A 12,139-nucleotide genomic window follows, 5' to 3' on the forward strand; every position below is an offset into this window, starting at 1 on the left:
AAATTTCATTGTATTTACACCATAAGAAGTCAGAAAACTATAAATGGGGCCTCATTATTTTCTTGATTGTCTAAATATAAAAAGGTGATGGCAAAAAAATGCAAAATAAATGTGAAAGGGCGTCATTTCGTTTTTTTCCCCCCCAGAAAGACTGGTGATTAAACTTTTATCTTTTCCTCACATTATCCTTGGCAGTTAAAGTTGTTGCTGTTAAACTCTTTGTGAACCCATTTAGTCTTGGCAAAGATACTGGAGTGGTTTGCCATTTCCTTCTCCAGCTAATTTTACAGTTGAGAAAACTGAGACAAACAGGGTTAAGTGACTTGCCCAGGGTCTCACAAGTGTCTGAGGTCAAATTGGAACTCTGGAAGATGAGTCAACCCCAGGACCATCATTCTATCCACCAAGCAGCCTGGCTTTCATTGATTGGCCAACAATAGGTTCCAGGCCAAGGCCCACTTGGTCATTGTTTGGGCCCTGATTGGCTTACAGTGAATGTAAATAGCAGTTTCTGTTTGGGCCAGAAACCCTGAGGGTCTCTCCCTTCCTAAATTGCTTGTTTTTTGTGTGTGTTTTGTGACTTTGTATAACAGGTCATTCTCTGTTTCATTTCTTACCTAGCCTTTATCACCAAATGGGCTTTGCTTCAGTCCAACTGAGACCTGTTAAAGACCAACGTCTCCCACTGAATCTAGGGCCATCTCAAGTTGTCCTGATCTGTATCTGGCCACTGGAACCAGATGGCTCCAGAGGAGAAAGTGAGGCTCATGACTTTACACAGCCCTGCCTCCCTTTAATCCAATTCATTTGCATATCATGGCATTACCTCCTTAATGTCATGGTCATCTTTGAGAATGAAGGACAAACACCAACAATTCAGAAAGTAGCCTTCATCCACTTCCACCCTATAGGACTGGTCCTTATCCTTGAAGATTTGGGAAGTGAAGATTTTGGAAGATCATAGAACCATAGAACTAGGGCTTGAGTGGCCCCTTGCAGCAATCTAATCCAACTTCTTCATTTTATAGATGACACAGACACAGAGGTTAAATTATTTGCCCAAGGCCACCCTGGTAGTATCAGAAGGGAAGTTTAAACAGGAGCCAGTGCTCGCTCTTTTCATTGTGTAATACTGCTTAATTTCGTAAAGAGATCAAGAGAAATGGGTTTTGTGCAAAATATTTAACATTTAGCTTAAGATGAGAAAGTCCTCAGCTTCCTCACCTTCTTTAGAAGTGAATTTAAAAACATGTGGAGACCTATGTGACTGGGCAAATAACTATTCTGAACCTCCATTTCCTGTCTCCAGAATGAGAAGGTGGGACTAAATGATTTTTAGAGCAGAGGTGTCAAACCTGACTCCTAACTTGGGCCTGAATTATATTAAAATGTAATTGGGAAATATTTAATGAAATAAATAAGAATACAACAGAGCACAGATAATGTAGTTTTCTAAGTCAATACGCAGACTGCAGGAATTCTTATGTACAATTTAGTGGCCTGGCTTCTGTTTGAGTTTGACACCACTTTTTAGAGCATATGTTCTGAAATTTCAGAGGAATATGAAAAGCTTAAATATAGTAAGTAATCAAGAAATATTTGTTAATTTGATTAGAAATTAGTAAAAATGAGAGAAATAGTTGGGATAGAGATGCTGTGAAGGAAAGGATAAGAACTAGAGTAATTTAAGCTGAATTAATTTATAACAGCTCATTCATTTTCCTACTCCTTCCTTACTATTGTCATACATAATAAAACCAAATACTTTTGTCTCTCATTCAATGTATTTTAGAGCTTTACCCCCTACTATTCGTGTTCAATTCACACTTCAATCTGCTGTCTTTTCCCCAGTTGACTCAAACTTCTCTCCCTTAAGATCTTTATTTCTCTTTCCTTCTATCCAGGATGTTCCCTCCCCCAAACTCCCTGTATCTGTCTTTCAAAATCCTGCCTACCATTCACAGCCCAGCTAAAATGCTTTATTCTCCACCCCACAAATGGAAGTAATTCGTACTTTATTGAAACTCCCCTTGCATTTCATACCTAACTCTTATGGCGCTTAACATTCTGCATGAAGTCTTTCCTGGTCCCCTCAATGCTAGTGCCTTCACCATAAGGTTATCTCCAATTTATCTTTTTTATAGCCTGAAGTAGATACAAAATATATACCAAGTAAATAGGAGGCTTTTTGCGAACAGAGACACCAGTGGCTGGGAGCATCAGGAAAGATTATGTGGGAGGTGGTGTTTGAGCTGAGCTCTGGGGACAGCCAGAGATTCCAAGAGGCAGAGAAGGAGAGTACATCCTAGGCATGGGGAACAACCTGTACAACAACACAGGGAATGGAGATTAAATGTCATGTGAGGTAAAGCAAGACTAGTTTGGCTTGCAGAATGAATGAAAAAAGCGTTTATGGAATAGGTGAGGTATGCAAGACACAACAGTCAGTGACTATAGTAATCTGCTATTTGATAAATCAAAGACTCCAGCTTCTGGGATGAGATCACTATTTAACAAAAACTGCTGGGAAAACTGGAAAATAGTATGGCAGAAACTAGACATAGACCAACATCTTATACCCTGTATCAAAATAAAATCAAAATGAGTACATGATTTAGATATAAAGACTGATACTATAAGCAAACTAGGAAAACAAGGAATAGTTTACCTGTCAGATCTATGGAGAAGGGAAGAATTTATGACCAAGCAAGAGATGGAGAACATTATGAAATGCGAAATGGATGATTTTGGTTACATTAAATTGAAAAGGTTTTGGACAAACGAAACCAATGCAACCAAGATTAGAAGGGAAGCAGAAAGCTGGGAAACAATTTTATAACCAGTGTCTCTGATAAAGGCCTCATTTCTAAAATATATAGAAAACTGAGTCAAATTGATAGGAATACAAGTCATTCCCCAATTGATAAATGGTCAAAGGATATGAATGGGTAGTTTTCAGAGGAGGAAATCAAAGCTATCTATAGTCATATGCAAAAATGCTCTAAATCACTATTGATGAGAGAAATGCAAATCAAAATGACTCTGAGGTACCACATCACACCTATCAAGTTGGCTAATATGACAAAACAGGAAAATTATAAATGTTGGAGAAGATGTAGGAAAATTGGAACACTAATGCAATGTTGGTGGAGTTGTGAACTGATCCAGACATTTTGGAGAGCAATTTGGAACTATGCCCAAAGGGCTATAAAATTGTACATACCCTTTAACCCAGCAATACCACTTCTATGTCTGCATCCCAAAGATACCATAAAAATGGGAAAAGGACCCACATGTACAAAAGTATTTATAGCAGTTCTTTTTGTGGTGGCAAAGAACTGGAAATTGAGGCATGTCCACCAATTGGGGAATGGCTGAACAAGTTGTGGTATATGAATGTAATGGAATACTATTGTGCTATAAGAAATGATGAACAGGCTGACTTCAGAAAAACCTGGAAAGACTTGTATGGTCTGATGCTGAGTGAAGTGAGCAGAACCAGGAGAACATTGAAACATTAACAGCCACATTGTGTGATGACTGACCTTGAAAGACTTAGCTCTTCTTAGCAATGCAAGGATCTTAAACAAGTCCAAAGGACTCATGGTGGAGGTGCTATCCACATCCAGAGAAAGAACTTTGAAGTCTGAATGCAAATCAAAGCATACTGTTTGCTTTCCTTCTCTTTTGTTTTGTTTCTTCTTTCTTGTAGTTCCTCCGATTAGTTCTAATTCTTTACATCATGACTAATGTGGAAATATGTTTAATGTGAATGTGTAAGTAGAGTCTATATCAGATTGCATGCCATCTTGGGGAGGGTGGAGGAGAAAATTCAAAACTCAAAATCTTATGGAAGTGAATGTTGAAAACTAAAAATTAATTATAAAAAAGCATTTATTAAGTGTTTCCTATGTGCCAAGCACTGTGTAAGCACTGAGAATACAAGTGGAAAGTTCTACTCTCAAGGAACTCATTCTCTAATTGTATGAGATGACACATAATAGAGGAATCAACTTTAGGACAAATGGAAAGGCCCAGAAGTCCTAAGGATAAAATGCTGGGACAGATGGCAAGGTCCAGAGATATTTAAGGTACATTGACAAGTCATAAGGTAGTGCTCGGAGGGGAAGGGGAGCTAGAAGTTGTCCTCCATCTTACTGGAAGGATTCTAATAGTTCAGTTGCTATGACCAACCATAGTCACTGTGCAGATCGGGGGCCTTAATAGTTCTGGCCTACCACCTACCATTGGGAGTAGACGGGATTAAGTGGAACTGAGATTCTGGATTCCCTCCAGCAGTGGTGGAGATAGAGCTCGTGGTCAATCTTTAGTCAAAAAGGGAGACAGGGAAGGGAGCATGGCTGAAGTACATGACAGGAAGGAACATGTATTAAGCTTAGAAAGATAGACGAGTCTGAAGGTCTATAAATGTCAAACAGGATTTTGCATTTGATCATAAAGACAATGGAAAGCCACTGCAGCTTATTGAGCAGAGGAGTGACATGGCCTGACTTATGCTTTAGGAATATTACTTTGGAAATTGTGTAGAAAATAGATTGGAAAAGGGAGAGATTTGAGGAAAGGGAGAGATTGGGAGAGTAGTAAGTAGGGTATTGCAATAGGTGAGAGGTGGTAAGAGCCTGAACTAGAGTAGTGGCCACGTAAGTGGAGAAGGTAATGGCTGCAAGAAATTTGTAATGCTAGAATCAACAGGACTTGGCAACTGAATGGATGTGGGAGGGTGCATGACAGAAAGTGAGGAATTGAAGGTCAGTCAGTCAATCAACAAATTCTGGGCCAGGCTAAGAGGTAGGAGGTTGCAAACCTGGGTGAATAAGAGAATGGTGGTGACCTTCACAGAAATAGGGAAATTAGGAAGAGGGCTGGGTTTTAGGGAAAGATAATGAGTTCTGTTTTGGACATGTTGAATTTGAGATGCAGCCATTTAGAAATATCCAAAAGCAATTGCTGATGTGAGACTGAAACTCAAGAGAGAGAAATATAGATCTGGGAATCATCTGCAGAGAGATAATATTGAATCTATGGAAGCTGATGAGATCACTGAGAGAGAGAGAGAGAGTAGAAAGAAGAAATGAGAGCCCAGAATAGAGCCTTAGGGTAACTCATTTGGGGGTCAGACATAAATAATGACCCATCAAAGAAGCAACTAGACAAGAGGACAACCAACAGACGACAATGCCATGGAAACCCAGAAAGTAGAGATTATCCTGCATTGTCAGTACTGATGAAAAGTCTAGGATGAGGATTTAAAAGAAGCCCTTTTATTTGGCATGCTTACGTTTGTGTGTATGTATGTATTCTCTCCTGAACTAAACTGTGAGCTATTTGAGGACACCCCCCCGCCCCACCCATAGCAGCTAGTACAATAGTTTATCTACAAGAAATGTTTGTTGAATGAGAAAGCTGAGGGACTGAATAGTAATAATAGTAACTTTTTATAATTTTTATAACTCTTACATTAGTACTTTTCTTGCAACAACCTTTTCAGGTAGGTAATGAAAGTATCATTATCACCATTTTACCAGTGATAAAAACTGAGGTTCAGGAAAGTCGAGACTTGTACAAGGTAACTCAGCTAACAAGAGTCTAACCATCTTCAGGTTTATTGAGCCCAGTTCTCCCAGTTGAGGATATCTGAATTTTCGGGTCCTTGGAGTTTTTATGGGGTAAAAGTGTCCAAAAGTAACACAATAGGGATCTGCCTATGTTGACAAGACCTTTGCCCTAAGCCATGCCACAGAGCTGACCTTACACACATGTTGGGATGTCTCTCTTTACTCTCTATTCTAGCCAAGTCAATCTGTTTTTCCAGCACAGGCTTGCTAATTGCTGTTTGCCTTTGCACATTCCTCCTCTGTGGATATCTGCCACCTCTGCTTTACTACTGAAGTTCACAGCCTCCTTTAATATCCAACTCAAAACATTGTTTTATAAGAAGTCTTCCTAGATTGAGTGTATTCCAATTGCATTACTGCATTACTGACTTTTTGTCATTCTATACTTGCTGACGTATTAATTGGTAATTGCTCCCAAATTATGTATATATATTTGCCACATTAGGATCATAAACTTCCAGAAGACAGAAAATAGAACTTCTAATTCTTTTATATCTCTCTCAAAGTGTCAGTGTAAAGTTCTTCATTCAATGGATACTTGGATTCTCATTTAACTAATTAGGAGGGAAGAATTGAATTTACTGAAGAGTTTTTTAAGAGGAAATGATTTTAAATTAAACCAAGCAGGAATGAGATGAGAATTGAGGACAAACAACTATTAATAATAACTCCTAATAACAATGCTTCATTGGTGGTACAGAATTGATTCCACACAATTGTGCTATGGAAATTTTTCAAAGAATGTGCTTTTCAAGTAGGAAAAGCTTTGAGTTCACACCTGGCAGACCTCATCCAACCAGCCAGTGACCCATGAAACAGACAAAAATACCAAAAAGGCTCTCAGTCCTTTTGACTCCCTTACACTTCCTGTCCACTCATATAGCCACACCCCGGTTCAGGTCCTCTATCATCTTTTGTCTCGACTATTGTAAAAGCCTCCCACTTGATCTCCCAGCCTCCAATCTGTCCCCATTCCAATCCATCCTCCATTCAGCTGCCAAAGTGATATTTTTAAAGTTTGTCACCTCTTCCCCCCACCTTCACTGCTTAGTGAGCTCCAGTGGTTCCCTGTTTACCTCTAGGATCAAATATAAACTTCACTTTTTGGCATTTGAAGCATCTCTTCAAGTCTCTTCCTACCTTTCTAAGTCTCCTTATACTGCCCTCCTTGCTGTTCCTCCAATGGGATGTTCCAGCGCCTATCTCTGTGCCTTTTTTGTACTCATCTGTTCCCAAGCTTGGACTACTCTATTCCCTCACCTCAGCCTCTTAGCTTCCTTTAAGACTCAAGTTTAAGTTCTACCTTCTTTAGGAATCTTTTCCCAGTCTCCCCAGCTATTAGTGCTTTCTCTTCTGAGATTACCTTCAATTCACTACATATATACATCTTCTATGTATCTAGTCTTTTATTTATTTATTTATTTATTTATTTTTGGGCTAGGCAATGGGGTTAGGTGACTTGCCCAGGGTCACACAGCTAGTAAGTGTCAAGTGTCTGAGGTGGGATTTGAACTCAGGTCCTTCTGACTCCAGGGCCAGTGCTCTATCTACTTCACCACCTAGCTACCCCTGTAACTAGTCATTTAGATGCTGCCTCTGCCATTAGAATTTATGTTTCTGAAAGGAAGAGACTGTTTGCCTTTCTTTGTATAACCAGTGCTTAGCTCAGTACCTGGCTAATAAAGTTTGTTCACCGATTTCCTCAGTGATGACAATGTAATTGTAGGAGAAGGCAAAAGACGCTAAGAATCAGTTTTTCAATTGTACCAACAGCAACTTTACTTTTGCTACTATAAATGTAGAATCTTTTTATAAGCATTTATTTGACCACAGAAACCCTGGTGTAATCTTCAGTCATTTATCTACCAACATTTGGCTGCAACTTATTTTCTCTTTCCTGAACAATGTTGAAACAAATTGCCCTTTCCTCTGGGTAGAGAAATCCAAGGTTTGTTACCTATGTCAATAACAAAAATGTTTGAAAGCCTGGTGGCAAAGCTATTTCCATTGGCTTCCTTGCCATGTACCACATTGAACAAGCCTGAATGACACCCCGTCTTGGTGATCATACCAGTTTAATCCAAATTAGTTCCACCAGTCATCATTCACAGGTTATCAGTATTGAACTTGATAAAATTTGATTTTGCTAGTCTCCAAGTCAGATTAAATTATGTCACTCACCTTTTTGAGAGAATCTGAGGATGGGGGATACTTTTTGTACCTTCAAAGGATTTTCTTTCTCTGTACATCAGCTATGATGTGATAAATAGTATAGTGACCTCTCATGTCATATACCAGACAGAAATGTTTGCCTATCTTTATAATGCAGGCGACATTCTTAAAGCTAGCAGAGAATGTCCTTTTGGACCTTGCCATCAGTCTTGAGTTACAAGCAAATCTTAATCTCTCTTATTAGGGCATACTTGAGTCAGTTTTAGAGGAAGATGATGATTCATTAGGTTTTGGCAGCCTGTGGATGGTTTAGGAGCAGACATTCCTGCTAACACACCCAGGATTCCAGCACTAGGGGTCAGCCATTCATTTAGATAGTTTTTGGGATTATAGAGCCACAGGGAGAATCTTTGTTAAATGACCGACATTGGCATATTCAGGAGACTTCAGCTAACTGGAAGGAGAGTTAAGTTTTTCTTCAAAAGCATACAAAAACAAATAAATTAAAATGGGGTTTCATTGTGCACCCAAAGGCAACAAAATAACTCACATTTATGTAGCACCTTTGATATTTATAAAGCCTCATAACAACCCACTGGGGTAGTAAAAGTATTACTAGCCTCATTTTATAGATGAGGAAACTGAGGTTCAGAAAGGTTAGATCACTTGCCCTAAGTCACTTGTTTAGAGTCAAAGCTGGGATTCTAATCCAACGTCTTTTGATTTGAAGACTTTTGCCCTCATACTGTGCTTAACTGAAAGATACCAGATTCCTAAAGATGGAATCAGTCTAGTTATCCCTTAATGATTTCTTCAGAAGAGGGATGATAATGACTAAAGGCTAGGGTTTACTGTGGTAACCTCTGGAAAGAAAATTTTTTCTTGAAAAAGGACAGGAAAGGTTAGAAGAAGAGTACAGTTGCTAGACTATCTGGATCAAAATTATGAAGTAAATTTATTTTTGTTGTTTGGTGACCCCAGCCTTTCAACACAAAAGCTCCCTCTGTGGCAGGGACTCAAGTCGTGTTTCACCTCACCCACACCTGGACTTGGACTGTCTCCTCCTTCTCTTCTTCTTACCCTTCCTCTTCCACCATTCCTGGCAATCTCTACCTCCTCCTGCAACTTGCCATTTTCTCTTTTATGTGTTATCTACCCCTGTTACAAGGCAGCGAGGTAGAACAGTAGATTGACTGAAGGCTCATATTCCTGAATTTACTGCCCTGTTTGCCTCAGTTTCCTCATCTGTAAAATGAGCTAGAGAAGGAAATGGTAAGTCATTCCAGTGTCTTTGTCAAGAAAACCCCAAATAGGATCACAGAAAGTCCGGATGAACAACTTCTTCCATTACAATGTAAAACTTCTTGAGAGAAGGGACTATCTTGCTTGCTGATATTTGTATTCCTAGTACTTGGCACTCTGCCTAGCACCTAGAAAGCTGTTGGTAAGGGCTTGATCTATCTGTTTAGCAACCCCTTCCTCTTCCTTAATGCCCTGTAGCAAACCCATTAACTGTTAACTAATTCAAAAAGAGGTTGAATTCTTTTCCCTTGAGGGATCATAGCAGTTTGAAAAAAGGATTTTTCACCTTATGTTATTACCTCTATATCAGATTAATCAACTTTGAAATCTAGATGGTTCACACATTCAGACTCAACTCAAATGTCACCTCCTCCCAGATGCCTTTTCCTATCACCTTACTTGGAAGTAATTTATAGCTTTACTAACTTCTTAACACTTAGTAACTCTCCTGTGGCTTGTGCACATTGATATTGGTAATGGATATTGTGGTGGTACCTGTCCCAAGAGTATTTAATTTTTAATGAGGAAACATCCTCATGCCAATCAATCAGTAAACATTTTTTAAGCACCTACTAAGTGCTAGGCACTATGCAAAGCACTGGAGATACAAAAAGGGCAAAAGACAGTCAAGAAGTTTACAATCCAAGAAAGCTGTAAAGGAAGGAATCTCTTATTATGGAATTTTTAGTTTTAGCCAGCTAGGGAGAAAGGTATGACCCTTCTAGTACCCTGTGCAGTTCGAATGTCTCCCCTGCCTATTCATGAGGCCAGAACTGTCCTTAATCTTCCCATGGCTTGGAACTTTATCTCATTTCTTGAGGATCAGAACACTATTGAGTGCCTCATAGCACTCTATACTCATTTTGCAGACTTATTCTAGCCTACCTTTTGTTACAATTATTTGTGAATTTAGCATCTCTCCTATGAGATTATAAACTGTCAGAAGGCAAGGCCTGTGTCTTTTTCAGTTTTGTAGAATACCTGGCATATAGCTGGCATTCAATATCTTGAATACTTTAAGGGTCTGTAAAGACTTTGTTGTGTGTACTTCCTCAATTCTTAATCATAATTCCTTATTATCTTCAAAAGTTAGTATGTTTAAAAAAATACTGTTCTGTAGCCATTTTGATAATGAACATTATTTGGTTGTCCTGTACTCAGACGTGTTGTCCCTCACTGGGTCTTGCAACTTAAGGTATATGAAGCATTTGACAAACCACTAATTCATTGGATTAGTCCTCAAAAACCTATGGGGTAGAAACTATCAATGAGGAAACCAAGACTTAGAGAGACTAAGTGATTTGCTTATAGTCACTCATCTAGTAAATATCAGGTGCAAGATTGGAACCCCAGGTTTAAAAAAACTATCATGTCAAGATCACCTTTGAGTTCCCTTTCACCTGTAAATTGAATGCACCTATAATATCCTCTTTGTATTCTACAATCTAATAATTTATTCATTTATTTATTTATTTTTGGTGAGGCAATTGAGGTTAAGTGACTTGCCCAGGGTCACACAGCTAGTAAGTGTCAAGTATCTGGTCTGAGACTGGTTTTGAACTCAGGTCCTTCTGACTCCAGGGCGGGTACTCTATTCGCTATGTCACCTAGCTGCCCCTTACAATCTAATAATTTAAAGGAGGGAGAAAGGAACAAATATAAATAACAAATTTTGTTCTATAGCATTCTAAGGCCTCCAGTATGAATAATACTGGTTGGGGAGAAAAGAGAAAAGATACAGAGTTTTAATTCCCCTCTTCTTCAGGCTTGTTTACTAAGTTCTATCTTCAGTGACCTTCAAATCCTGTCCTCCTTGGTCAGGATTGGTCATCACCTAGGCCATCACCATAGTAACCAAAAACAGAACCCAGAGTTTCAAACTTGCTATTCCACATCTAGTCAGGGAAGAGTTGAGATGGCATTCTTTGGTATAACTTTGTTGGGCTATCAGGATCCCTTTCTGAGCAAAAAGAAAGTCTGGGGGAAGGGAGAAGGAGAAGAGACAGGTAAGAGGAAGGCAAATAGGGAGAGAAGAAACAAGGGAGAGGCAAAAAGGAACCAATGGACCAGCAAAGAATGTCAGGCCTAATGATCACCAGATGGTTTTCCTAGCCAGTGGAAAAAATTGCCTATTGGTACTTAGGCCTACACAAGGTAGGTCAGCCATATCAGAAGATGGCTGACGTTATTTGGAAATGACATTTGACTCTGATCTTTCCTTACTGAGCTAAGAACATGTGATAAAACAGCAAAAATCACTGGTCTTAAGATGAGTCAGGTGGAAATTACAACACTTACTAGCTGCCTCCTGAATTCTCTGAGCCTCAGTGTCTTCAGCTGCACAATAGGAATGTTGTTGTTTGTCCTTCATTCCTCAAAGAGGACCATGACAACAGGGAGGTGATGCCATGACATTCAAATGAATTGGATTTAAGTGAGGGAGAGCTGTACAAAGTTACCAGCCTCACTTTCTCCTCTGGGGCAATGTGAGTCCAGTGGCCAGATATACATCAGGACAACTGGTGATGGCCCAGGATGCAGTGGGTGACCTTGGCCTTTCTAAATTAAGGTCTTTCTCAGGTCTTAGTTTGTCTGAGGCCAGGCTCATTCAATGAATGAGGTATGGGTAAGAGTTGAGACAAAAGATCATTCAATTTACTACCATAAAGATATCAATCTGGGAAGAAAAGACTCTTAGAGTTTCTGGCCAGAACAGAAAACAGAGGGCAGTGACTACTACTCTCAGATAACATGGTAAAGACAGTTAATACAAAATATTCTCCTAAGAACCTAGTTCGCTTCTTCCCACAAATACAGCTTCTATGGGAGGAGTAAGCTTAAACTTAGACCATAATTGTAGAGAGGCACAAGTTTAAGAAATATCTGTAACAAGGTTTAACTCACAACACCTGCTTTGGAAGTCCTTTCTATGTAAAGACTTTACGTAGAACCAATGACATCATGGGTTAATATGCCTCTATACACACACACACACACACACACACACACACACACACACACACACACAC

The 12,139-nt window shown here is 39.3% G+C and overlaps 1 protein-coding gene across 1 annotated transcript in view; it reads left to right on the plus strand.

Annotated features, from left to right (window-relative positions):
* Window positions 1-11,025: 11,025 nt before the first annotated feature.
* Window positions 11,026-12,139, plus strand: part of TEX49 (testis expressed 49) — a 7,611-nt gene continuing 6,497 nt past the window's right edge. Inside the window, exon 1 of the mRNA XM_027844318.1 lies at window positions 11,026-11,116. Coding sequence (XP_027700119.1) covers window positions 11,026-11,116 — 91 coding nt within the window. The remainder of the gene's footprint in view (window positions 11,117-12,139) is intronic.

The sequence above is a fragment of the Vombatus ursinus genome, unplaced genomic scaffold (assembly GCF_900497805.2).
Source record: "Vombatus ursinus unplaced genomic scaffold, bare-nosed wombat genome assembly UNPS02014941.1, whole genome shotgun sequence".
NCBI classification, from domain to species: Eukaryota; Metazoa; Chordata; class Mammalia; order Diprotodontia; family Vombatidae; genus Vombatus; species Vombatus ursinus.